At 51.6% G+C, this 25,664-nt stretch overlaps 8 protein-coding genes across 8 annotated transcripts; 5 read left to right on the top strand and 3 right to left on the bottom strand.

Annotated features, from left to right (window-relative positions):
• Positions 1–100: 100 nt before the first annotated feature.
• CC1G_00847 (U4/U6 snRNP-specific spliceosomal protein) lies at positions 101–2,047 on the top strand (the record flags this gene model as incomplete). Its single annotated transcript, XM_001831248.1, has 8 exons — positions 101–301; positions 355–468; positions 522–598; positions 671–764; positions 819–1,096; positions 1,150–1,362; positions 1,419–1,526; positions 1,585–2,047. 8 exons carry the CDS (start codon positions 101–103, stop codon positions 2,045–2,047), a joined length of 1,548 nt encoding a protein of 515 aa, XP_001831300.1.
• A 125-nt stretch (positions 2,048–2,172) lies between these two features.
• On the bottom strand, positions 2,173–5,035 carry CC1G_00846 (transcription factor; the record flags this gene model as incomplete). The annotated part of the gene is made up of 8 exons (XM_001831247.2): positions 2,173–2,193; positions 2,248–2,328; positions 2,379–2,932; positions 2,991–3,084; positions 3,139–4,127; positions 4,177–4,643; positions 4,706–4,893; positions 4,958–5,035. 8 exons carry the CDS (start codon positions 5,033–5,035, stop codon positions 2,173–2,175), a joined length of 2,472 nt encoding a protein of 823 aa, XP_001831299.2.
• A 608-nt stretch (positions 5,036–5,643) lies between these two features.
• Positions 5,644–9,457, top strand: CC1G_00845 (hypothetical protein; the record flags this gene model as incomplete). Its single annotated transcript, XM_001831246.2, has 25 exons — positions 5,644–5,751; positions 5,807–5,815; positions 5,880–5,889; positions 5,944–5,966; positions 6,021–6,442; positions 6,497–6,545; positions 6,597–6,661; positions 6,713–6,754; positions 6,812–6,957; positions 7,022–7,041; positions 7,096–7,117; positions 7,178–7,231; positions 7,283–7,346; positions 7,402–7,527; positions 7,582–7,602; positions 7,670–7,681; positions 7,733–7,797; positions 7,851–7,925; positions 7,982–7,992; positions 8,043–8,090; positions 8,146–8,180; positions 8,232–8,337; positions 8,388–8,550; positions 8,604–8,647; positions 8,699–9,457. 25 exons carry the CDS (start codon positions 5,644–5,646, stop codon positions 9,455–9,457), a joined length of 2,499 nt encoding a protein of 832 aa, XP_001831298.2.
• Positions 9,458–9,586: 129 nt separating this feature from the next.
• On the bottom strand, positions 9,587–13,619 carry CC1G_00844 (heme peroxidase; the record flags this gene model as incomplete). The annotated part of the gene is made up of 16 exons (XM_001831245.2): positions 9,587–10,658; positions 10,718–11,141; positions 11,196–11,485; positions 11,537–11,599; positions 11,654–11,898; positions 11,952–12,028; positions 12,082–12,241; positions 12,295–12,511; positions 12,575–12,639; positions 12,692–12,710; positions 12,760–12,845; positions 12,907–13,013; positions 13,067–13,148; positions 13,205–13,261; positions 13,323–13,502; positions 13,563–13,619. 16 exons carry the CDS (start codon positions 13,617–13,619, stop codon positions 9,587–9,589), a joined length of 3,201 nt encoding a protein of 1,066 aa, XP_001831297.2.
• A 776-nt stretch (positions 13,620–14,395) lies between these two features.
• CC1G_00843 (hypothetical protein) lies at positions 14,396–15,523 on the bottom strand. Its single transcript, XM_001831244.2, has 4 exons — positions 15,485–15,523; positions 15,050–15,434; positions 14,610–14,993; positions 14,396–14,545 (listed from the first exon to the last, which is right to left on the bottom strand). Exons 3-4 carry the CDS (start codon positions 14,902–14,904, stop codon positions 14,538–14,540), a joined length of 303 nt encoding a protein of 100 aa, XP_001831296.2. The 5' UTR covers positions 14,905–14,993; positions 15,050–15,434; positions 15,485–15,523; the 3' UTR covers positions 14,396–14,537.
• Positions 15,524–17,228: 1,705 nt separating this feature from the next.
• Positions 17,229–19,456, top strand: CC1G_00842 (mitochondrial chaperone bcs1; the record flags this gene model as incomplete). The annotated part of the gene is made up of 6 exons (XM_001831243.2): positions 17,229–17,562; positions 17,603–17,641; positions 17,697–17,937; positions 17,990–18,094; positions 18,148–18,452; positions 18,510–19,456. 6 exons carry the CDS (start codon positions 17,229–17,231, stop codon positions 19,454–19,456), a joined length of 1,971 nt encoding a protein of 656 aa, XP_001831295.2.
• A 714-nt stretch (positions 19,457–20,170) lies between these two features.
• CC1G_14821 (hypothetical protein) lies at positions 20,171–21,005 on the top strand (the record flags this gene model as incomplete). Its single annotated transcript, XM_002910796.1, has 5 exons — positions 20,171–20,257; positions 20,294–20,313; positions 20,373–20,393; positions 20,520–20,615; positions 20,861–21,005. 5 exons carry the CDS (start codon positions 20,171–20,173, stop codon positions 21,003–21,005), a joined length of 369 nt encoding a protein of 122 aa, XP_002910842.1.
• Positions 21,006–22,154: 1,149 nt separating this feature from the next.
• CC1G_00840 (STE/STE20/PAKA protein kinase) lies at positions 22,155–25,190 on the top strand (the record flags this gene model as incomplete). The annotated part of the gene is made up of 6 exons (XM_001831241.2): positions 22,155–23,129; positions 23,188–23,753; positions 23,811–24,190; positions 24,292–24,441; positions 24,511–24,695; positions 24,784–25,190. The coding sequence occupies 6 exons, from the start codon at positions 22,155–22,157 to the stop codon at positions 24,865–24,867; spliced, it is 2,340 nt and encodes a 779-aa protein (XP_001831293.2). The 3' UTR covers positions 24,868–25,190.
• Between the last annotated feature and the right edge of the window lie 474 nt (positions 25,191–25,664).

Raw genomic sequence — 25,664 nt, 5'->3', positions numbered from 1 at the left:
CTGCTTGGCAGACGCCAATGGCCGCGCCTTGCGTTGAACAGACTTGGCTTCAAACTCCCATTTACGCAAGTAGTGCATCGTTCACCGCTCTCTGAACACGATGGCGGAGCTCACCTACGACACCCTTGTCGACGATGGCAACTACCTCGGTTCTGAACGCGCTCGCCTCGAAAACCAAGTCATTCTAGATGAACTCGAACGCAAAAAGAAGGCGCGAGGCATTGCAGCGCCGACGGACGATAATAAAGTCAAAGCAAGGCTGCGTGAAATCGGAGAACCTATAACGCTGTTCGGTGAACGTGTATGTAAAATTCTCAATGCACACTCTGGCTGGAGATGCTAAGGGTGGCGTAGGCAGCAGACAGACGAGACCGTCTAATTTATGTGCTATCGCAAATCAATGCTGCAAGAGGCGACGACCAAATGGCGGTGGATGAAGAATCATCCAGCGAGAGCGAAGAAGACGAGGTATGTGTACATTCACGAGAACTTCATATCCACCCGATTAAACCTGCAAATAGCAAGAAGAGTTCTATACACCGGGGTCTCTGGAATTGCTTGAAGCACGAAGACGGATAGCGGAGTATTCTCTCCCCAGGTTGGAGTTACTCTACCAATAAACGATTGTCCAAGGTGCTTATTACTCGTCATTTCCCCCTTTCTCTTTCAGAGCTCAAAAGCGCATCGCCCAACAGCGACTAGACAGTAAACTCGACCTTGGTCGCATAGTCGATATTCGCAAGAAGGTCTTTGCCGAGGTCAAGGTGAGTGGTGACATGAGCTCTATGGAGTAGTCGTGTCCTGAAGAATCTATCCAGAAATTCTCGAATCTTGGCTCTCAAATCGGCGACGAACGGCCTATTGCGCAAGTACGCTTTGCACCCAACAACAAAATTCTTGCGACAGGAAGTTGGTCGGGAACTGTAAAGCTGTGGAATGTACCAGAGTGCACGGAAATCAAGGCACTGCGAGGTCATACAGACAAGGTCGGCGGCGTTGCATGGCATCCTCAGGCGACGCTTTCCCTATCCCCAGACGTGGTCAACCTTGCAAGTGGTGCCGGTGAAGGAAACGTAAACTTGTGGTCGTTGAACAAGTGCGTAACGAAAACTTTCACGTAGTCTTCATTTTAACTGACGCGGGTTGCAGCGACCAACCTGTCTCTGTGATGTCAGGCCACCAAGACCGCGTATGCCGTGTCGCCTTCCACCCTTCAGGCGATTATGTCGCAAGCGCCAGTTTCGACACGACATGGAGATTATGGGACGTCAATACTGCCAAAGAGCTCTTGCTGCAAGAAGGCCATTCAAAGGAAGTCTATTCGGTGGAGTTCCAGACGGACGGTGCCCTTATTGCCTCTGGGTCAGTTTGCTGTACTATCTGGTACTTCGCTTGATGTGACTGACGAATGATTCTAGTGGATTGGACGCGATAGGTCGCGTATGGGATCTTCGAACAGGGCGAACAGCGATGGTACTGGATGGACATGTACAAGCTATCCTAGCTATGGCTTTCTCACCAAACGGGTATGCCCACTATCATCCATTCGATGATACCATTGCATTTAGTATATCCTTCCTTCAGATACCAAGTTGCCACGGGTGCAAGCGACGACACAATCCGCGTCTGGGACATGCGGTCTATCAAACCCCTGTACACCATCCCCGCCCACCTCTCCAACGTCTCCGACATCCGCTTCTTCCACGCCAACGACCTCTTCTTCAAGAACCAGCCGTCACCCTCCTCTGACGTCGAAATGAAAGACCAGAGCGAGGATGAGAACCCCGACGCTCAAAAGCCCGATTCCGAGTCAGAATTGAAATGGTCAGAAGAGGAGTGGAGGTACCGTTCTGGGCTGTTCTTTGCTTCAGCAGGCTATGATGGGCTGGTGAAGATCTGGAGTGCGGATGATTGGCAGCTTTTGAGAACGCTTTCGACCGATGCAGGTAAAGTCATGTCGGTTGACATCACGAGCGATGGGGATATGATTGCGTCTGGGACGTACAACCGTAACTTCCAGCTCTTTGCTCCCGAAGAGATTGCATGATCTGTGTAGGGATGGAATACATATGCACCAGGAATATATTATTCATAATGACATGACGCGTGAGAGGTCCACGGAGATGATACAAGGATACAAGTACAGACAAGATGAAAGTCCCAGAGAGGTCGTTAGATAATACCATCGCGGACCTGAAGAGGAGAGTCAGAAGAAGTAAAGGAAGAACAAATCTTTGCTGGGCGTACCTTTTGCATGAATCCAGAAACACGGCCAATGTCGACAACTTGAGCTTCGCTCTCAACAGCGATGACCAAGTTGTCCAACATCTGCACAAATGTGTCAGTATTTAATCGATGACACGGCAAAGCATTCTCACCTCCTCCACTTTATCAAGGGGGATACCAGTACACAATGCAACGATCTTCTTGCATTGATACTCCTTCTCCGCACTCGCGCCCTGCAAACCCTTCAACCTCCCTTTAACCAACTCCTCCATCCTCTGATGCCACATCTTCAACCTCCTCAACTTGACCAAACTTGCCGCCGTATCCGTCGTAGGCAGCGGTGGCTCCGATTCGACACTAAACGAAACGTCCACAGACCCACCAACCCCGACCATCGTACTCTTGCTCCCTCTATACGCAAACGCCGGTCCACCCTTCTCCTTGCCATCCTTGCCATCCAACTCTGTCCTCCCCGTCCAATCGAACATATCCTCCTCCGCGATCGCCTTCTCGACGTTTCGGACCCGCTGGTTAATTTGGTCGAGGTCGCCACACCGCGCTTGCCATGTCTGAATCTGTTTGCGTTGTTCGGAAAGCTCGCGAGTTGCGGCGCGGAGGTGGGCTTGGGTCACGTCGAGGGAGTCTTGTTTGGATTTGATTTCGGCTTGGAATTCGGTGCTGAGGGATTGGATCATGCTTGTCATGTCTACGAAAGGGTTTGCAAGTGAGTTTGGCTTTCGGTGAAAGAGAGATAAGAGACCTACCTGCGATAACATCCTGGCTCTTTTGGACGGGAGCAGGAGGACCTGTTCGTAGTGATGAAATAAGGTCTTCTGCTCGGAGTCCACTGCTCAGTTCCTGTAGAAAACCGTACATCAGTACGACGACTAGAAAGGATTCCAGGGAACGAACCTCTGTTTCGACACCGAAATCACCAGGCCTGAGGCCAAGCTTGTTCGCGAGAACTCTGTTGGCACCAACATCCAACAACGTCCGCACCAAGCTCCTGTTGCCCACCCTTGCAGCAATGTTTATAGCTGTGTCTCCATGCTCATCTTGCAAGTCAACCAATGACCTAAAGTCCCCGCCTTCGTGCTGAGCGATCCAGTAAAAGATCTGGTCTAGATAGTACCGTGCCACCACGGCCCTTCCCTTGACCCCGGCCAGCGAGACAATATGATGGACCACTGACTTCTTGGACGTGTCCAGCGTCCAAATGGAATCATGGAGGTAGTTCACTAGGGTAGCGAAACTCTGCTGGTCCGAGTTGGGCGTTGCAAGGCACGCCCGAATGAGAGGTGTTTCGCCTAAATGGTTCCCTCTATGCATATCCGCGCCCGTCTGGATCAACATATCCACGGTCTGCGTCCTCGCCATACTCGCCGCCAAATGTAGAGCTGTATGTCCCTGATCATCCAGCACAGTATCCACGTCAAACGATGGAGGGTTCAAGTGGTCTGCAGAAATTTCGCGTAAAAGGTCGATGACGGAGGTGGGATCGTCTCGATGGCAAATCAAGGCGATCAATGCAGAGCGTCGCGCGTCTTTGAAGGGCATATGAGGATCCATGCCTCGCGGCATGGAAGGTTTGGAAGAGAAGCGCGTCTTGCGGGTTTGATCCTCTGGGTTCGTGTGGGCCGGTCGATTGCCATTTGGAGCAGATAGGGAGCTGGGAGGTCGGGATGAACCGTGCCCGTTGTGGCCAGAGAGTTGAGAGAGCCCTGGTCCTGACCGTTGCTGGGAAGCATAGGGCAAAGGTTGTTGTTGTTGCCATTGGCCTTGAGAAGATGCTGGTTCGGTTGTGATAGATCCATCGGTTCGTAGTCGTTTGGCGGGAGAAGGGTTATCTTCGTTGGGTTGAGATGCCGTGTTCGGCGGGGGAGCATCAGCCATTTGAACATCTGGGTGCCGTTAGTGTCGAATAACGAATTAGGATGGTGATAGACTTACCGTGAGGTTGGGAGTGGTAGCCCTCTACTTCTGCTTCTGAGCGGTTTCGCTTGAGACCAGAGCCCGGCGGCGGTGTTTGAGAGGACTGGGGTTGAGGAGACGGCGCATAGCTGGTACCATAGGGGCCAGGTGAGTGGTATCCAGCTGGTCGGAGGGTCGCACTTGTAGTAGAGGGGGTGAATAGACCCTGAGCTCGACCTTGGTTAAGTAACCTGAGTGCAGACCCGGGCATAATGGGGGCGGGTGGGAGGTTTGATGGGATACTTGACGGAATATATTGACCGGCCACACCCATACTTGAGTACGAAGAGGATGCTGAAAGTGGACGGGGTGAGGCCGTACCGCCAGGGGTCGAGACTGGCAGTGCTCCCAGTGAATTAGTGCTGGGTTGGAAATCAAACAAAGGTGACAAGAGTGGTGCGACACCATATTGAGCGGCTATGTCGCGGCCCCGTTCGAGTGGTATCCTGTGACCGGCGGTAAGTAATCTGGACGTTGGTTTAGGGGGCTCGAGACTTGAGAATCTCACCATGTGCCTTGGTATTTTCCATATCCTCCCTGCACGATTTCGTGTTTTCCTGGTAAAATTTCTTTTTCCAAGATCTTTGTCCGGCGACCTTTGTCCACACCAGCGACCTTTAGAATCTGAGTGGCGTTTACATAGGAGTCGTTGCGTCTCCTCATGACTGCTATGCCTCGGACCATGCACTCATAGACCTGTGGGAGCGGGGGAACCGCGTCAGAGTCACGAAAACGGGTTCAGGAAATTGGAGATAATTACCTGAACCGAGGAATATACAGCATTATAGATCTTTACTGGAGGCTGGTTGCTTCCCGGTGGTCTTGTGCTTGCCTGCATTGTGTCTGTGGGCAAAAGGCGATGGAGAGGATTTGGACGGAGTTGAGGGTTTGTAACAAGCGACAACGCGCCAACGCGCCAACGCGTGGATCGGAGTTGCAATTCACGTCCCGCCAAGTACGAGGGCGACGCGCTCTGCGGCCAATATTCCTTTGGAACTTGGAGACTCGACACGAGGCTGTTCTGAAATTCTTTATCTAGAAATCTAGTGGAAACTAATAGGCCATAAATAGGGGAAGATGTCTTGGAGCAGACCAATCCCGCGCGTTGATGGTGACATCAAGGACGCGGTGGTCGGTCGGACGCCCAATGAAGAAGCTGCTATTAGGTTGACCGCTTAGCTTTTCGCGCCATCCACGACTACCCTGAGCGACCAAAACTCGATGAACCTAGCAAGAAAGATGCAGGGATCTCTCCTGTCCACTGTGGCGTCGGAGTATGAATTATGATGCACTTTCTAAATTCTGACACAGGACGCTGTTGTTGCTTGCTCCCAACCTTGACCGTCGTCCCCAACTCTCGATGCAAATCCTGACCCTCTTGATTCTTTTGCAAAATGTCAGAGGCTCAGACTGAAAACACCCCCCTGCTCAGCCAGTGAGTATGCCATGTCCTATAGCGAAATATGCGCATTTCTGAGAGCTCCATCCGGCACCGGTATCAGGGAAGTCATTGAAGATACGAAGGTCTACCCTCTAATACACATGATAAGAGCGGTAAGTAAATCGCTACTAAGTGGGTGGACCTCTTGACGAGTTACACTCCCGTTAGGACGTGATTGTAAGTCGCCCCGCCTTCCTATAGGGATTGGTACTTAATGCCAGGCATTCCGCGACCTCCATAGCATTATATCGGTACGCTCGAGACTTTCCTCCTTCTCAAAAGGCGCATGCTAACACTTCTCGTAGATACGCCGCTCAGTTATGATACGGTGGGTTCCCAGTCGACCACACTTCTCTTGCGGCCATCCTAACCATTTGCCCAGCTCTTGGCTCCTGACTTGAATTACACACTTGTCAGACCGCTCGTTGAGAAGTACACCGCGATTCAAGAGAGCGGCAACAAGTCTGTGGTGTTCTGTCTCCTTCTCAACCGCGTTCATTTTTCTCGAGACGACAACCCGACCACAGCCACGCTCTCCAACTCCCGTGCGGCGTTGTGTGAAATTCTGGCTACCAGAACCTTCCGCCACTATGCCAATAGCATGCTTGACCTCACCTTGGTCTTGACCACTGTCTGGCCTGTCTACTCTGGAGCCGACCCGAAACTCTTGGCCCGAGCACAGGCGGAACGCGATGAGGAACTTGAAGATAGAGTTGGGAATGCTATTGAAATGGCTATTCTCGGCAAGGCGAAACGCTTCATCAAGAGTTCATCTTGTCAGAAAGTAATCCAAGCTATCTGGACGTGGGTATCATGCTGCGAAACGAACTGTAGACGCCACCACTTAACTCTGTTTAGCGGGAAATGTGTCTACCAGGCCGAGAGTACCCATTCGATATTATCCGACGTTAGTATACTTCTGGGTCCCGCTGGAGACTATGTTCACCTTGTTGGCCAGACATACAAACGAAATCCGATCCACTTTTACGACCCACATAAAGCGCCGTTGCTAGACCATTACCGGTGTGTTGAAGTCGCACATTCTGCATCGTGCTGTCCCTGACAATTTTTCAGGCTCAAAGTCCCATTTATACGATCTGTTCTTGAATATACAAAGTCTGCTTCTCTCTCCACGCCCTTTCGTCACCTTCTGACAGCGACTTATCTCTACAGTTTTCTCATTCTCTTTATCCTCTACGTCATCGCTATCGAAGTCAGCACCCCTGCCCACTTTAACACCGCAGAGATATGCTTCATCATATACGCGCTTGGCTTTACCTTGGAAAAGCTTGCTGCTATGCAGGAGCATGGAATTAAAGGTAAGCTAATGCTTCTCGCTGCTTAAATCTACACAGGAAGTATATCTGAACGCATGGTTTTCAGTGTACTTCAATGGAACTTGGGTATGTGGACACCACCGAAGTTAGGCTTGGCCCCCTATTCATAATTCTTGGCAGAACGCGTTCGACCTGGCATTCGGTGAGTACGGGGCTCCTGCGTTATTGGTTCGCGCTGAATTGACCTGTGGACGCGTTTTAGTCACAACATATGCGGTGTACATTATGTTACGAGTTTACGGAGTGTACTATCACAGTAAGGAACCCGTATTCTATCTCCCAGGACTTCATCTCATGGTCAATACAGAGGGATGGGCGAAAGCGCTCGGGATCGACGTCCTTGCGCTCATAGCTTGTATGCTCTTTCCTCGGTAAGCGGACCCCACACTAGCGTGGCATGGAATTACACTCACTCCCTCGACCCAGACTCGCTTTTGTCACCTTTAAAGACAGTTTAATGGTGCTATCTTTGCGCGCCATGATAGTCCAATTCACGTTCCTTATGTGTATTGCTATATTCTGTTTTACTGGGTTTCTGTACGCCCTTTGGACGTGGGTGTCTTTTCTTTTATTAAGTTACAGCATTTTACTGACAGTGCCCCTCAGGTTGGCAAGGAACCAAGCTGGGTAGGGGGATAGTTTCTGCGTGGTAGCGACCCTCGCTAACGGCTTACAAATTCTATAATAATCACAGTTATTCCGCTGGGTACATTCTCTCTTTGGACACCGGCTTTCACATTCTGATCGTTTCTTTCAGGCAAATATCATGGTGGATGCTAGATCTGTGGTTCGGACTCGATGCAAGTGGCTTCGATAATGCCAGTGCGTCAAGTTGCTGGTCAACCTATGGCAGTTTCAATTCATATGCAATCTAGCGAAATTCCACCCGGTACTTGGCCCCATTCTTATGGTCACATACGCTTGCCTGAGCAATACGCTCCTGTTGACCGGTTAGTTCTTCCTACTGATGCATAGGATGATGACGCTGACAATCATTCACTTGCAGTTCTCGTTTCCGTGAGTACAATTGGATGCAGGAAAATTCCACAATTCCGACCTCCCCACAGATCCTATCCAACACCTTTGCGACGATTAATGAAGACGCAGCCGCAGAGGTCAGCCTCCACACTCTTTACTTTCATATCCGAACCGCTGAAAACCCTCTACTAGGCCATGTTCAGAAAGGCTGTCTCCACCATCGAAGGGTAAGGTTCCTGCGTCTACCCAACCCTGACCTTCCATCTGACCCCACGCAGGGTGAAGGCAGATTCTCTTTTCTCTTACCAGCCTCCGATCAACCTGTTAGCTCTGTGCATCATGCTGCCCTCGAGCTACCTTCTGTCTCCTCGCTGGTTCCATAAGGTTCGACCAGTTCCAGTCAACCTTCTATGTCCTGCTAACGGAGAATACAGGTCAACGTGTTCATGATCAGGCTAACTAATTTTCCATTGCTGCTGATGATCTCGTTCTATGAGAGGCAGTCTCAGAAGGCGGGGTCGGTAAGCTTCTCGGAGACTGTGGGGTACCTGGCTGAGAAGGTGTATGACACGCTGCCGCGGTCTCTCAAGCGTTTCGGTATGCTATGGTCTGCACATGTCGTTGTCTTGGAATTGACTATAGATGGGCAGGTCTATTCGAGGGTTTCGCGGGCTCGGGTTCCGACATTGACGCAGTAAGTGACGGTACCTCATCTCCCCGGACACATTATTCTAACGGTGAACAGATCTTTGAGATCGAAGAAGAGTTTGACAGTGCCCTGGACACCAACGATGGCGAGAGTGATGGTCGGCCCTTCTTCCGCCAATGGGAACGCAAGAAATCAGATGATGCTCCCTTTTTCAGGGTTGGGCAGTCGCCTCAACGAAGCCCTCGTAGTTCACCCCAATATCCCGCTCCCACCGGGAAACGTAGTTCCCTCTCCCCACCGCGGGCTCCTCGACTACGGATGGATTCCTTAATGCCGTCCAAACCTCAATCTGGTCTGGGTACTGCACCATTCAGCCCCTTGGCCCAAGTCTTCAAACCAGTCGTCGTGGATACCGGGACTGTCATAGAGGAGCTCGGCGAAACAGGGCAGACGCTGGGGGAAAGCACTGCGATCAGCTACGGGCCTGCAAGCCGGAGACGATTCTCGTCGATTGTTCAGGGTAAACGTCCATCTCATGAAGCGCTGCGGCAACAAGCTCAAACGAATGCCGCATTGAGAAGGAACTTTCCTGTACCCCCTCCACCTCAGCTATCGAGGAGCCCTTCATCTCCCCCGGCGGTTGAGAGGGCAGCCGTCTTTGGTGATCGACCTCTTACAACGTCCCCGCCGAGAGGTGGTGAAGGAAAGCCGATCGACCTCGAAGCGGCTGCGACACACGAGGGCTTGGATGTTCTGGCTAAGAAAATGGTACAAATGGAGGAGAGGCAACAGAGAATTGAGGAATTGCTGACCAGGATAGCTGATAATCTTAGAACACACACTGGTAGTCCATGAGATTCGATTTAATTTTAGGAGAATATCGTAACTACTCGAATACATCGTCGCGGTCATTATTCAACGTGTCGTACTACGGGGGTCGTGAAGCGGAAGGCATAATGATACAGAGTCCAAAGAGGATAGTGTTTAGGCAGCATCGTACAATACGGAAAGAGTATATGGCCATTCAGTAACCCGTTCGCCGTGGTGGAGGTAAGTGTGGTGGCATTCAGGTCGGTTGTCGGTCTTGAAGCGGGACATCTGCCCAGAGTGGCCAGGTGCGCGAGTGAGGCCGGGTCGTTCGAAGATGGCGCGGATGATTTGAGCGAGGATTTCGACGGTCAACTCTTCACCAAGGTACTCGAAGGCACCCTCAGCACGGAGGATCTCCTTCGTGGACTCTTCACGGCTCTGGTTGTTCGCAGCGGTAATGTCCAAGAAGACACGCTCGCTCTCGGCGAACTTGCGACCAGCAAAGATCTGTTCGCGAGTCGAGACGCGGTAGACACCAGCGAAAGGAGGGACAGCCCGCAAGGCCTCATAGATGTAAGGCTTCAAGCCCGCAACGTCCCCAGCAGCAGCGAGTTTCCCAATATCGGCAGCCTTGTCACTTCCAAGATAATAGTCGAGGATGTTGGTCGACGCGAGGGTGATTTCGGCATTACCGACAACGACGAGCGCGAGGATGACGTTAGAGAGGACGTCGTGGTTCTTGAGAGTTTCGTTCTCCGTGAGGCGACTGATGATCTCGTGGTGGACGGGCTTCTTGTATTTGAAGACGGTGTTGAAGAGACCAGTGAGGGAGAAGCTACCCGTGAAGTTGTCCTTGATGTCGGGAATGATTACCTTGAGGTACTTGCGAACCTTCTCCTGGAGGACCATGACCTTGGCTGGGTCGACGTTGAGGAAGATGAAGGAATAGATCTCGGAGAGTTGTTGGAAGAGCTCATCGACGGTGTAGTTGCCGGCCGAGTCTTTGCTGGTCTTCACATGGAGACCACCCAAGTCCCCAAGCCAGGCGGTGGGCACCGTGTTGATGACTTTCTTGACCACGTCGATACCGCGCTTCTTGCCGTTGACAAAGGTATACGAGTTCTCGTCGATGGTCTTCTTGATCTGCTCGTAGAAGTAGGTACCGACTTTGCCGACGACCTCGGGAGATCCGCTGAGAGCCTTGCGAACCACGTCCTGCTCTTTCGGGCCTTCTGCGGGATAGAATCTAGGGATCCAGGAGGTTAATGCGAGGCCCAAGACTTAGATGCGGAAAGAGTTGCTCACCCTTTGATAGGGCCGTTGATGATCTTCCTTGTCTTTTGGCTGTAGGGGCTCCTGAACCCAAGGGGCTCGTTGAGGATCGCAACGACGGAGGGATAGTCCCTGATGATTGTGGGACAAGGGTTGCGTTTGGGTCGAGCCAAATCGTAGTTGTCCAATTGGTTGAGCTTGGTGAGATGCACCTTCATGGACTGGGGAGTCATCAACGGGAAGAAAGTGTAGACACTCTTCTCGTCAAAGTCTTCAGGGAGAGTTCGCAAGAACAGCCTGGCCATGGTGCTACCGAAACCCCAGGCATTGGGATCGCGCTGGCAATCTTGGTAGCCCCAGGCGGTGAGGTTGAAGGGGGTGAAGTCGTGAGTGAAGAATCGGTCTCCACGAGTCAAAGCAATGGCGTCGCTGAGGATTGCACGACTGCAAGTGTAGCCTTGAATATGGCTCAGCACCTACGTCCGAATGTTTACGTGGAAAATGTACTCACCAGGGCAGAGACCTGCACCGTCAACAAGAGGCTTGGCCTCCTCAGCTTGCAAGCCCACGTAGAGCTCGAGCTTGTTGATGTCTCCATAGAGAAGTTCGGCAGTTCGAGCGACGTCAGGATCAGAGTTCCATTCGAGGAAGGTCTCGTAAGGCTTCAAGCCCAAGAACTTCCTGAACTCGTTGAGCGAGCATACACCCCATCGCCTACTCTGTTCAATACCCATGATCTCATTGAGCCTCATGACTGCTGGGGTTCCGCGAGCACCAAATGCAGCCGCCTCGCATTCAGTTCTGGGTCGAAGGTGAGTACTTGTCGGTAGGAAATTCAGTGTTTGAACTCACGCGTCTTGGATAATCCTGGCCAAATCCTCGTCCCTGAATCTTCCGTCTGGCTGGCGCTTCAATCTACACAGGTATATATTAATGAGAGAAGTATCAGAGGTTGGGAGTACGACGTACCCTCCGAAGGTCCATTCGGTGGTAGGTGGCCTGTTCGTGAGCAACTTGTGGGCAGTCGTCTTGAAGTCGTCGATCGTGACCTCTTCGAAGGGCTTGCCAGGGAAGAGCTGACTGAACACTCCTTCGGTCCACTTCTCGTCCTCCCTGCTGGTCGTGGTGTGCCATCGGTAGAGACAGTTGAACTCGACACTGCAGGAGTTGCCCTTGCCACGTTCGAACAAGGTGTGATCTTCCATACGGATTTCCTAATGAAGAATCAGCACCCCCGACATACAGCAGGGGAAAGATCCGTGCTTACATCGAAAGGAGTCAAGCTCCAACTATTGCCATCTCGGACCAGTCCCAGAATGCAAGAGAAGTAGTCGGAGAAGACAACTGTACAGCGTAGAATGAGGCCCCGCCCTTGCAAAGCAAAACATCGAACTCACCCATTGCGAACCAGCCGCAGTTCACGAGACGCGCTGTCTGGAACAACTCTTCATCTTGAGCCATCAACTTAGCCTTTTGCTTAGGATCGTCCATTGACAAGGTGCTGGGATCGACGAAGGTTCCTCGCTCATTGACCTCCAAAAGCTTAGTGGCGATGTACTGCAGGAATAAAGTTAAGGGCTGGGCACTCCAGGAAGCGGGGATCCACTCACGTTGTGATTCCGGCTGAAGAGAACCAGGAGCGCGCAAACAGCTGGTGGAAGCAACAAGAGACGGTCTTCAGCAAAGACATCCGGGTAGAGGTGACCTCGGCCATCCCGGATCCTAATGCGGTTTTGATCGTCCTCGTTGTTGCCGTAGAGCGGCGCCAGGTCAACGTAGGAGGAGGTCTCGTTGATTGTCCAATCGCGGTGTGAAGTCCGGAAGACGCTAGTGACAGGTGGTATGGTTAGAATGGTCTGTGCAAAGGGTCATCTGGTCTGGGTGACATACGTATGGATGACCAAAGTGGCAAATGCAAACATCAAAGAAGAGAGACCACCTGGGTGTGGGACGAACTAAACGCCCCATTAGTGTCACGATGGCTGGAGAAATGCCCCTATTACATACCTTCTCTCTTCGTAAGAGGCTAAAAACCATTGAGCTAACTGGACGTTTCGACAGGTGCAAGTACTCACGTGTCGAAGAGAAGCCCTGCATCGGGCATTTGGTTCTTCGGAAGGGGTACGGTTTGCTGGACAGAACGAGAATAAGGAGTTCCAGCCTGAGGTCAATAGATAACGGTGAGCCCCTTTCGATAAAAATATCTTGGATTGGTGGCGCACCTTTCCCATGTCAGGGATATCGACATTATTGCAGGAACCATCGGCGGTTCTCCATGCAAACTGGTTACTAACACTGGTGGAAGCAGGATGCGTAAGGTCGTTGTAAACTTTTGGAAGAGTCAACTGTGGGTTTATGCTCGACAGAAAGCGAGCGCCTTACGCAGCTGGATGATCTTGTTCTTCAAGGTGCGAGCCAGAGGGCCTTCTTCCAGGCGAGAAATGAAGGTAAGAGCATGTTCAAGCTGTGGGAGATGGACCATGAACATATGGGACTAAGGAGGTCGGTCGGAGTACGCACGAAGAGTTTCCTGTCGTCGATCGACTCCTTGTTCCTGATGAGGTCCAGGACAGCAGCCTTGATGACGGGGCCGTGTTGTCAACCTTTGCTAATTTTGAGTGAGGACGGCTGTACTTACGATACTCGAGGTGCTGAAGTCAAATGGGCTCCCCTTCTTCACGCTCTCGCGGAAGTTCCTCATCGTCTTCATACCCTCGGCCTCCTGCGAAGGTGACAATGGAGAAGTTGGGGAGGTCGGCGAGGCGGCCTCGTCTTTCTTCTCAGCACCATTAGTGACAACACCGTTGCTGGTGGAGGGCTAACAGCACGAGGGATGGTGAGTATTGGCGCCAAAAGACCTCCAACCTTGCGTGCTCACCTCCTTCTCCTTCTTGCGGAATAGAGTGGACATACGCTTGACCTTGCTTGACGACATATTGGAACCTGACTGAAGAGGCTGTTATAGAGAAGAGGTGGGGAGTCGGGATCAAAACACCAGCGGGATGGAAATGAAAAGGTGTCGGTTCACAACTCTCGCTTCTCGCAGCTAAGCATTTATATCACTGGAGTCCGGGAAGCGAAAACAGGCCGAAGGTGACAGGGCGAATGACGGGAATTTCTGATCCTGGGAGCGGCATTGCAAGAAATCCAGTGGAGGACTTCCAGGCGAATAAGGTTGGCCGTAATTGTGCATTCAGGCCACCAGAATGGACCGAAGATCTCGTTCACGTTACATCTGCTTGATGGGGTCAGTGGGGCGGTGATTTTCCTAGTCGAGTTTGGTCCCGTGAGTCGCGCTAAGATTCAAAGAGGCGCAACTCATTTGACGCGAGTCCCTGTGGAGTGCTTGGGCTGGAGGCTGAAGGGGAGGCCGGTGTCCTAGGGAAACCATGCAGTACGTCAATGAAACGTTGATATGTCCTCGATCCTGATGAAAAGGGAAAGATTGACAAAGACACCCTGCTTGGCAGGGTTTTCGTTTGTCCGACTACCCAAGTTGGACTCAGGAGTTGATATCCCGTGTAACATCCCCCGTCTATGTCACCGCCTGTGGAAGCGTCTCTCTTGGTCGGATGGTCCGAGTTGCGCAGAGGACCTGGAAATGAAGAACGAAAGAGGAATGATGAAATGTCTGGGTGATGTCAATCCATGACATGAATCAAAAGGGAAGCGAGTTTTCATAGGCCAGATAACTGGGTACGCCAGGGGAGAAACCCTTGGGAGATGTCTTGTATTCAAAACTGAAATTACACGGAGACGGGCGGAGGAACAGGGAACTTCTCAAGAAGCGAGTCAAAGAGCTGCGCTTTGCTGTTTACATCCTGGATTAATGGGTGAGTAGGGTGCTCAGAGTTCAGACGACTGCCAGTGGAAGCCCGCTCATCAGTGACAAGTCCGATCAAGGTTATCGTTGATAAAGACTCGCCTCCATTGTTCCTCTGTTTCATCCTTCTTGAGAGCACCAAGGCCACCTGCAACCACAAATGCAGCCAAGGTTTCGGCATCGTCTTTCTGCTGTTGAAGGGCCTCTTCCAGGTCGGACTTGGCTTCTTGGATTTCGTTGCGCTGCAGACGGGTAACGCCACGAGCCGTGAGGAGATGGGGGGAGGACATGGATGGATTGGCCAATTGTTCCGTGTAGAAGGACTGCGAGTTGGAGAAGCCATCCTTTCCAGAGACGAGCCCGATATTGGATTCGATGAGCTGCAGGAGGAGATCATCCTCTGCCCATCTCTTCGAACGTTCAAACTGCTTTCGTGCGAGATCTACGCGGTTAATGGAGAGGTATATTTGGACGATAACGGCGACGCTGCAAAGATCTCTGGTGTAAGTTTGCTGATATTTATTATATGTGGATTAACGCACGCCTCGAGGTCCTCAGTCTCCGTGCCCAATGTTTCCAATGCTTCCTCGACCTCACCAGCGCGCGCGAAGGCGGTCCCTGCCACTACTCGCACGAGAGCCTTCTCCCTTGGCGAACCCTCGCCGTCATCTCCCTCGATCTCAACGGAAAGGTCGCGCAACTCCTCCAGGGCTGCTTCTTTGGCGGCTGCATCTGCTGCCGAAACGTATCGCGCCAGGGAAGCGACGGCCTTCAAGGCAACATTCTCAGTGTCGGCTGGCAATAGGTCGAGGGCGGCTTTCGGGTTATCGAGTGCGATATACGAGCGGGCTTTATACAACAAAGTTGGAACATAATCTGAGGACCCTTCGTCTGGCAGTGTGACTTGGGTGAGCGATCTAAAAGCCCCTGAAGAACCGTTCAGCAGAAGAAGTCGTTGTCTATGAGGCAGAACTAACCAAGAGTGAATTGCTGTTTGATGTGGTATAGTTCTGCTGACTCCATGGCGTCTAAGGCACGATTGTATGTACCATGGCTTAGCCGTCGCGCTGGAGTAGGCGTGTCAATCATGCTGATGTAATCTTGGCTCGGCATCCCTCGTCACAGTGTCACCAGCGCTTATGGCTCGCTTAATTTTTGCTCACCGCACGCATCGTCTGGATTGAGAAGAAAGAGTGCCTGCTGTCAAGACTCACTGTTAGAACTCCCACCCTCGAGCTCTCTGAGTCTTTAGCATTCTCTGACTGTCGGTTACGGGGTGATAAGATAAGAAGATAGATAACGCCCAAGTCGCTGTCGGATCTTCGGCCTGCTTGTGACTGCATGCATGTTCAAGTTGCACCGCCCAACATTGGCCCAACACACTAATGCATGGCTTACATGGCTTCGATGCCTTCTTCTCCCCGACATGTACGGCCGGAGATTCACAGGTGAGTCTTCCACCACTGCCACGAGGCTTTCCATAAGACTGTAACTGATGTGATAAAGGACATACGGGCATGTAAATGACGAGCAACACGCCTTCACAACAAGCCTTCAGGCCTCAGGTAACCGATGCTATCCTTATGTATTGAAACCGTGTCACGGTACCCGGTACCCTCACGTGACCAGCTATCGCCTCAAATCGACGGTCTTTTCGACGATTTAGGAAGTGGGAGGTCTTTTCATGAGAAGTGGTCCAAGCTCGAGCGGATTTGGCAGGCGGTTTGGCGCCGAGCGATGCCGGCGTCCATTTCGGGCAGCGAAGTGCCCGTTTTGGACGTTTTTGATGCGGAGCTTGAATTCGAACATTTGAACTTCACATCTCTCCCTTGCTCTTGATGGCGTTCAGTGCGTCTGTACATGAATTTCACGATTTATTAAGACACAGATAGATTGTATCTGTACTAGTAACTTAGCAATGGGCTCCCATCCCATGTGTAGGAGCAATAATCAACCACCCAGGGTTCCATTGGCCAGAATTTCGGGTTGAACTGGGAAGAGACATACAATGGACGAGAAACCCAATGGATGGGGCACAGAAGACGTTGGGATAACGCATAATCAAGCTGTATTAGACTCTGAGAGAGAAGCAGATGGATTGGAGGAGGGTAAAGATGAATTTTCGCACCTCTGGCTTTAGGTTGATAGGGGCTCGTTTACTAAATTAATCAGATCAGCCGTTTCTCGCTTCGGTGGTGTTCGGTGGGTATCAGGGTGGTAGATTGACAGCGGGAACCATGCCAAGGGCTCCCATTATACGGTATAATGCTACTGTGTACCGGTACCCCACCGAAAAAGCGAGGGTACCCGGGGGTACCCCGGCTAGTGGGCAGTATGTCTTATATCCTATGTATAGCTTGACATGCCGCTCGTGACCGGTGACCTCGGTCAATGCGGTGCTCGCCGTGCACGATGCAGCTGTGAACTCAATGGATAGACCACCGACAATGGAACCTGTGCAACGCAACTTGTGTGGGTTGAGCCTTCTTTTCTGTTCAGAATTCCATATCTCTGTCCTTAAGCCCCGCGAGCGCTCAGCTGTAGGGACTCGACTGACGCGCACAGGACAGAAAATGACTCGACTCGCCATGGCAATGACTGAAGGTTCCGGTTCCGCCTTCAGGGGCGCTATTTCCTTTGACGAACCCGTCCTCGAGGATTCCAATAAAAGCCTGTCTCAGGGTACGAAAGGAAGACACACTTCCCTCCCTGAGCCACTCTATGGCTGCCCCTCTCGACGTTGCCCAGCAAGTTTTTGCCCTCCTCAATGGTGGTGCACTGGGTTCCCAACAACATGTGGCATGCGTCAACAACACGCTGAACGGGACTGCCACCTCGTTTGTGCCTCCCACCTCCGCAGCTCTCCCCACCTCGTTCGATATTCATTCTATTTTGACCTTTATCTTTTCGTTCTCTGCGCTGAGAGAGTGGGTCAAGCTTGCTGCCATCGGTGCGGTCCTTGAGACCTTTCGACGTTTCGTTTTCCACTTTTACTACAAGATCTGGGATGCCTTCTTCATCACTGTTCTGTTCGAGGACGACGATGTCGCTTATGGTATGTCGCTATCTATTTATCTGCTTTAACACGTTCTCAGATTGGATGATGGTCTGGCTTTCCAAGCGCCCTGAGTGGAGTACGCATCAGTATCTATTGGTACATTTAAACGAAGTCTCACCTTATCTTCGTAGGACAAGCACGAAACATCGAAATTAGTTCCAAAACCTTTGGATTAAATACTTCTGCGACTCAAATTGAAGGCGAGGAGCTCGATCCCATGGACGCACTCGCATCTACGCGCGCTTTGAACTACGTCCCATCTGTCCACACTGCGTTCACTTTCTGGTACAAACGGCGCTGGGTACGCATCACTCGGGGCGTCCGAGAGTCCAACAACTACTGGAATGCACGGGCGGAGCAACTTTGGGTCTGGTACGTTGCTGGCGGTCTGGCTAGTTATCTGCTCGCTAACACTTGAACGTAGCATCTTCTCCATGGACCACAGGATTCTTAACCAGATGCTCCTCGAGGCGAAGAAGGCCCACAAAGAGGCGCAAGAGAACAACATTTCAATCTACGCTTCTGATTCGTGAGTAACCTTCATGCGCACCATCTGTATCCAGGTATTGACCGCTATCTTAGAAACAACCAGTGGAGGTACATTGCCTCTCGACCGAAGCGGCCCTTGACTTCCATCGTGCTTGACCCCGGAGTGAAGGACGTTATCCTCGACGACGCTCGCGACTTCATGCTGAGCAAAAGCTGGTACACCACCCGAGGCATTCCTTTCCGCCGCGGTTATCTCTTATATGGCGCCCCTGGTACCGGAAAGACCAGCATCATCCACAGTCTTGCCGGAGAACTCGGTCTCAACGTTTACATCATCTCCCTCTCGCGATCTGGCCTTGACGATAACGCTCTCAGTGAACTGATCGCTGACCTTCCTGGTATGTCATCTTTCCTTCTAATTCCGGACAAGGTTAGTTGATAATGATCTTTTACAGAGCAATGCATTGCCCTCATGGAGGACATCGACGCCGCTTTCAGTCAGACCCTCAATCGCGATGCTGACGAAAGTGACGGGAACAAGAACAACCAGCAGAACGCTGGCCCCGCTCCCAAGACCACTTCACGAATCAGTCTTAGCGGCTTGCTCAACGCCTTGGATGGAGTCGGTGCTCAGGAAGGACGCATCCTTTTTGCCACTACCAACAAGTACACCTCTCTCGACCCCGCTCTTTGTCGTCCAGGTCGTATGGACGTCCACGTTGAATTCAAGCTCGCCAGCAAATACCAGGCCAGGGAACTATTCCGACGCTTCTTCCTCCCTGATTCCGTCGACGAAGTTGTCAAGAAGGAGTCCGAGAAGGAGAAAGATGTCGATTCCGGCTATGCGAGCTGTGCTGATGGCGGCGATTCGGAGAAGGCTGCTTTGATTCAGGCGGCGAAGGAGAACGAAGAGGTCAAGCCTGAGCAAGTTTCGGCAGTCGTTCAGTCATCTCATAGGCGTCGCGGTCCTCGGCTTTCGTCTCAAGAGGTCGAAGAGCTTGCCGCCAAGTTTGCTGACGCCGTTCCTGAGCGGGAGTTCTCCATGGCCACGCTGCAGGGGTATCTAATGACCTATAAGATTCGACCTTGTGCTGCTGTGGAGGAGGCTGCCAACTGGGTTGCTGGAAGGCGGGCTGAAGCTGCTGCAAAGGCTGAGAAAGAGAAGAAGGAAAAGGAAGAGGCGGAAAAGAAAGAGGCTGAAAGGAAGCAGAAGGAAGAGGAGGAAAAGAGGAAGAAAGAGGAGGAGGAGAAGAAGAAGAAAGAGGAGGAGGAAGAGAAGAGGAGGAAAGAGGAGGAAAGGGAAAAGAGGAGGAAAGAGAGGGAGGAAAATAAAGCAAAGAAGAAGAAGAGTAAGAAGGAGACGGAGGACGAGGACTCGGCGACCTCGAGCTGGGAGGATTAAGCGCTCGCTCGAGCTCTTTTCCGGTTTCATTCTCTTCTCAGGCTTCCGCTGCCTTCTTTCAGCCACCCGACGTCTACACGCCTATCAGTGAGAGCTCCACGGACTCGTCACCGTTTATCATATCTTGACAGGGATGGGCCCAGGGCTCGTAATGGATAGGACATCCTGGGGATCACCGCTTGCGGCATTGTCCTGTCTCCTTCGCATATTGTTACGAATCGGACACTTGGTATTTTGAACGACCTGTATATATTCACGGCTTTTGCGAGTACATCAATGGCCCTTAATTATATACCCTTTGTGCGTTGAAGAAAAGCATACAACATGATCAAGGCCGAAACCTTCAAGTCGCACTGACGAACTGGGAATAAGTAACTCTGGTCCTAAACCTCAAGCTGCTCGTCATTGTGGGCTGGGAAGACCTGTGGGACGACGAAGTCACGCCTGATAGCTTATACATAGCTTTCCAACTATGTGGTCTTCGGTCCTTGCATCTCGTCTCTCTGGTGATTTCAGGTTTTCAGTCAACGTATTTCATGGAGGGTAACGACGGAAATAAGAATACAATACACGTCCAATAGGTAATTACTACATACCCAACAAGCCGCGGTAGGCACACCACGACGAGGCATCAAGGCCGGGAAGTCAAGAAAGCGCGTCGTAAATCGTACGAATGCTGTTTCCTCTGTAGCGAGCGTTTGCTACCATCCGGTGATGGCACACCCGGTGTTGGTATCGTCGAAGATGTGCACGAACCACTCCCACCAGGACATCCATCATATCGAGAGGAAGATGTTGAGGGTGAATTCATCAATAGGTTTGTGATCGTTTCCCCAGATGAGGAAAGGGGGGTGGAGGTTGGTGGTTGTGCCCGTCGGGGTGTTGGTGTTCGTCGGGCGATTGACATGGTACTTAGTGTTGATGGTATGAATGCGAGGTATATGTGTGGGGAGTTGGAACTTGAGGCTCTTCCGGGCTTATAATGGGGGGTATCCTTCCAGGCTTTAATCGAGGGTATAAGTTAAGGGCGTTGTATGAGTCGTAATTGATTCGTATGTCGCAGTGACTTTGAGGACGTCGCTGGTCGTTATGGTGGTCGTTTGATGCTCGTTAGTGAAGGGGGAGAGGACGGGGCAACGAAAGTGTGGTGGATGTCCGAGTCAGTCCACCCTATCTATATGCCTATCGGGATGTTTGTATGCGGCTCTTCCCCGCTATAATTAAGAAGTGTCGCAGATGACTCGACTAGCCTCGTCGGAAGCGTATTTGGGGATTGTAAAAATCCGGACAGATCGGTAGGCGGGGGTTGCTAGTGTACAACCCAACTCTTCGTGATGATGGTGCTTTACCCTTGTCAAAAGGGCGATTGTGTGTTCGATTATCACTCTCGGGTGAATTCGACAGGAGGGAAGCTGTTGTCGTGATTGTTGTTGGCGTGATAGAGTCCAAGGAGTTCGTGAAGAAGGCGTTAGGAGAGCGTCAAGGAGTCGTAACTGAGGGTCGTCGTAGAAGCGAGGGCTGCGAAACTAGCTCCGTTGAGCCTTTATAAGTGGAAAGACCTGAAATGCCACCTCCATGATCATCAAACAAAGCTAGGACCTTTAATCTCTCGGGCTTCAAGTCTTTGACCTGCTGCGCAAGATCGCGATAGAATGCAGATGTGACAAGGGGATTGTAGGGTTTTCGAAGGCACCACGAAACGGGAGTTCCAAGACTCCACGAACATAGATAGTACAAGGAGCAGGGCGGGATGATCATCGCTGAGGCCTAACTCCCGCCAGGGCGGCAATGCAGCGTTTGAGATGATAATCTGACTCATGTCGTTCTTCGAAGATCGCTACAGGATCAGAGTCGATGACAATGAGCAGGGAAAAGACCGTTTATCGCACTGCCTAGGATGTTCGCTGAGTGTGAATGACCCCGCGATGGTAGCCCGTTTGAGCACCAAGATGGACTAATTATAGTGGGCTAGGGGCATTGAGGGTGAGGCAGAATGGATGTGACTGGAACTCACTGAACGCATGCTCGGGACCCCCACAAGGATCTCGTGGGCGAAGCGAAGCTTCAGGGACAATTAAGCAGTGGACTGTGACGTCGCGAGCGTACTCGGAAAGTACTAGCGTTGATTCTGTCAGAGAAGCTGCGCCTAATAGCCACGAAACGGCAGAGAAAAGGGAAATGGCAGCCCATGTGCGTGGTGCTTGTTCCCGGAGTCTAGTGTCATAGCTTATGTCGGAAAATAATGAAGAGCAACAGGAGTCAATGAGGCGCGGAGGCCCATAAAAGGCTGTGACCGTCACGTTCTGTGAGGTTGATAATTTTGCGATGCCTGGTCTGTGAAGCGTCGGAACTACTCTTGCACCACCACCACCATCTTCCCATCCCTCTTTCAACATCGTCGTCGTCGTCGTCGTCGTCGTCGTCGTCGACAGCCAACACAGCGATACATAAATAAGCGTGGGCGGCACACGGACCCCTGAACCGTGACCGTGAGGATATCGTTGCCTTGGACTTTTGGTCGTCATCATTGATATCCGTTGACAACCAAGATCTTGCAGAAAAGAGGAGAGATTGAAGGGAGCAGAGGGAGAGTTGCATCGTCGACCATCAGTCTTGAATTTGAAGGCGCTAGCATCGGACGCGTCTCGGTTTTCGACCCTGAAAGGGCCTAATTCCATCATTCGCCGCAATATCGGGTATGTCCTCGCCTCACACCGCATATAACCAACGTCCCAAAGAGCCCCGACGCCAATCAAAAATCACCGTCGAGTACCACAGGCCGTCCAGGGAATCAATCCAAGAATACAACGCTCTCCTCGCAGACGCAAATTTGCACGCGGCAGAAGCTGCAAAGTACATCCCCAGCAGGGCTCCTCCACCGCCCCCGACAAATTCACAGCGGGCCAAGACTCCCACAGACCAACAACGCACTCGCTCTTCCCTCCTTCACAAGCAAAATCCCCGCGCTAGAAACCATTCCCTGTCCTCACAACCCCACCACGACCCGTTTGCCGCCAACGTAAACTCTCAAGAGTCGTCCTTTGTCCCTCCGCCGTCTCCAATGGCCACACACATATATAACAAGCCACCCAACGGCACATCGCCGCCCCCTCGCCCATCAAGAGCAAACACCGCAAATCTCACCGACATCTTCCCGACCCAGTCCCAGCTCGCAGCTCGTCGTTTGTCCACTCCCTCCGCCGCTCCCCAGGTCCACGAGGATGGCCGCTTTTACGCAGATCCAAACGAGGCAATGCCCCACAATCAGAACATGAACGATTACCCACTACCGCCTCCCCCGCCCCCAAGTGCTCCCCTGCCAGCGAGAGTACGCAGCGGCACCAAATCCAAGAAGGGGGTCCTCGGTTTCATGTCTGAAGTTTTCAATCCAACGAAACGTCCGGAAATCAGCACGCCTTACGATCCCGTCCATCTCACCCACGTCGGGTTCAACTCATCGACAGGAGAATTCACTGGCTTGCCCAAAGAATGGCAGCAATTGTTGCAGGAGAGCGGCATCTCACGCCACGAGCAGGAGAAGAATCCTCAGGCAGTCATGGAGATCGTCAAGTTCTATCAGGAAGGCCACGGCGATGTGTGGGACAAGCTGGGTAACGTTGGAGCACCAACACCTGAACCCTATGCTCTAGCCCCAGAGAACTTTACCAACCCTGTCAGTCCCATTTCCGTAACTATATGCCACATGATAATTAACATCTATTGTTTCGCAGCGATCCCCGCCTCCCCCGCCGAAGAAGCAGCCTTCGCAGGCTTCCTCGGTTCATACCCAACATACCCAATCAACCCCGACCTCAGTGGGACCAACATCTTATCGCCCAGCACCAACGCCTCCAACTGCAGCAACCCCTGCGCTTGATCGTTCCACCTCTCAACGGACGCCAGCGAAACCGGCACGTCCGGCTGATATTGGTCGCTCGAATACCACCCGCGATCGTCGATCTCCTGCTCCCCCAGCTAATAACGGTCTCGCGGCTGGATCCAAATCCTATTCGAAGCCATCACCTGGTTCATCCCAGACAGACCTTCCTCTCAAGCAGTCCGCCCCTGGTCCCCCAGCTCATCCTCCCAGAGATCGCGCGGATCCCCGGGCCCAGAACCATGCTCCCAGCCCTGCCGCTTCCAACCTTGCCAAGGTCGCCGGCGTTGCTACTCCGCGCAGAAGAGAGAAGAAGGTCGACAAGGCGAAGGATGAAGATATCATCAAGCGGCTGCAGCAAATCTGTACTGATGCTGATCCTACAAAACTCTACAGAAATCTCGTCAAGATTGGTCAAGGGTGAGGATCATCGATATGCTATGCTTAATCCAAGTCTTCTGAACTCGCAAACAATAGTGCTTCTGGAGGTGTATACACTGCCTATCAAGTGGGCACCAATATGTCCGTGGCTATCAAACAGATGGACTTGGACAAGCAGCCCAAGAAGGACCTTATTATCAACGAAATTCTCGTCATGCGTTCCTCCCGTCATCCCAACATCGTCAACTACATCGACTCATTCCTGTACAAGAATGATCTCTGGGTCGTGATGGAGTACATGGAGGGCGGTTCCCTGACGGACGTCGTTACCGCCAACCTAATGACGGAAGGCCAAATCGCCGCCGTCTCGCGCGAGACTTGTCAAGGTCTTGAGCACCTCCATCGACACGGTGTCATCCACCGTGATATCAAGAGCGACAACGTCTTGCTGAGCATGGTCGGTGATATTAAATTGAGTAAGTGTGTCTACACCCGTGATGATCCTTGTTTTCTGACCATTGGATATTTTTTGCTTCGCCTCGTCTTCTTCGGCATTTGCCTGGACCACCCTTTCTAGCTGATTTCGGTTTCTGTGCACAAATTTCCGAGGGTCATGCCAAGCGAACAACGATGGTTGGTACGCCATATTGGATGGCACCCGAAGTGGTTACGCGCAAAGAGTACGGACCGAAGGTGGACATTTGGAGTTTGGGTATCATGGCTATTGGTGAGTGTTGTCAATCTAATTTTCCGATCTCCCCGTGTTTTGGCTGACCAGGGTTTGTTGGGTGAACAGAGATGATCGAAGGTGAACCGCCATATCTCAACCAGAACCCGCTCAAGGCCCTCTACTTGATTGCCACCAACGGCACGCCGACAATTGCCAACCCTGAAAATCTATCGCCCGTCTTCACGGACTACTTGGCCAAGACCCTCGAGGTTGATGCTGAGAAACGGCCCTCGGCGACGGAACTGCTTCAGGTGCGCATTTTTTTCATTAACTTTGGTCCACATGGCCAAGGATTGCACTGCCACGACGTTGGATACTGATGATTGATTGGATTTTTAGCATCCGTTCTTTAAACTGTCGGAACCTCTTCGAACGCTTGCTCCTCTAATCAAGGCTGCAAGGGAAATCGCGAAGAACAAGTAAAGGACAATTTTCTCTGTGGACAGCACCTTCCATTTTTCTCTCTTTCTTCTTCTCTTTTTTCTCTTCTCTCATTAAATCTGTGTTTGTTCGCGATCGATGATATATCCCCCTCCTCTCCAATTCCCGGTCCGAGTCTCATAGTCCGCATCTAATACCTGGTTGTGAAAACCATTTCTTTTGGTATCTTCTTATGCATTGATGGTTCTCGGTCAACTATATCTCCCTTTCTTCACCCTTCCTATTACCTCCCACTTCAATCTCCTTCGTCGACCAAGATCGTCTGTTTCACCTTACATATATGCCCTTCGTCCTTTCTTTCGGTCGACGCGGTAGTATTTAACTGGCCATAAGAGTCTTAGAATCCGGCACTGGAGGCTTCTTTAACCCCCCTTTCTCATATTTATTGCGCGCACCCAGGACATCTCGTTTGTTAGATTGTCCTAGGACGGTGTATTCACCTTCACCCTACACCACACACATCTGTACATACCTTTTTTGTTCAACAACCCTCCAGGTCTGGTTTCCTCACGGTCGGTTTTGCAAGACTTTTCTCTCTCGTGTGTGTTCTGCCCCTCTCTGTTTCTGTTATACATTCAATCATCGTAATGATTTCTCGGTTGGAAGTTTGAAAAAGAAAAAAGACAATGGCTACTCTATGTATATAATACAAAATGCTTGTCCGTGTTTAGTAGATGATGCAATTGATTATTCGACAGACGATGAAAACGAAAAGACGGGGACGAGAAGTGGATCAGAAAGAGAGCAAGTAGTCACTGAAAGCAGGCGACGAAAAGGAA

Source organism: Coprinopsis cinerea, assembly GCF_000182895.1.
Source record: "Coprinopsis cinerea okayama7#130 chromosome 7 map unlocalized cont3.7, whole genome shotgun sequence".
In the NCBI taxonomy this organism is placed as follows: domain Eukaryota; kingdom Fungi; phylum Basidiomycota; class Agaricomycetes; order Agaricales; family Psathyrellaceae; genus Coprinopsis; species Coprinopsis cinerea.
The sequence above is the reverse complement of the archived record's forward strand: the minus strand, read 5'-3'. Positions and strand labels throughout refer to the sequence as shown.

What these genes read in the sequence shown, in the direction of transcription:
- CC1G_00843 (XM_001831244.2), bottom strand. Translation starts at nt 14,904, where the DNA reads ATGATCTCCTCCTGCAGCTCATCGAATCCAATATCGGGCTCGTCTCTG.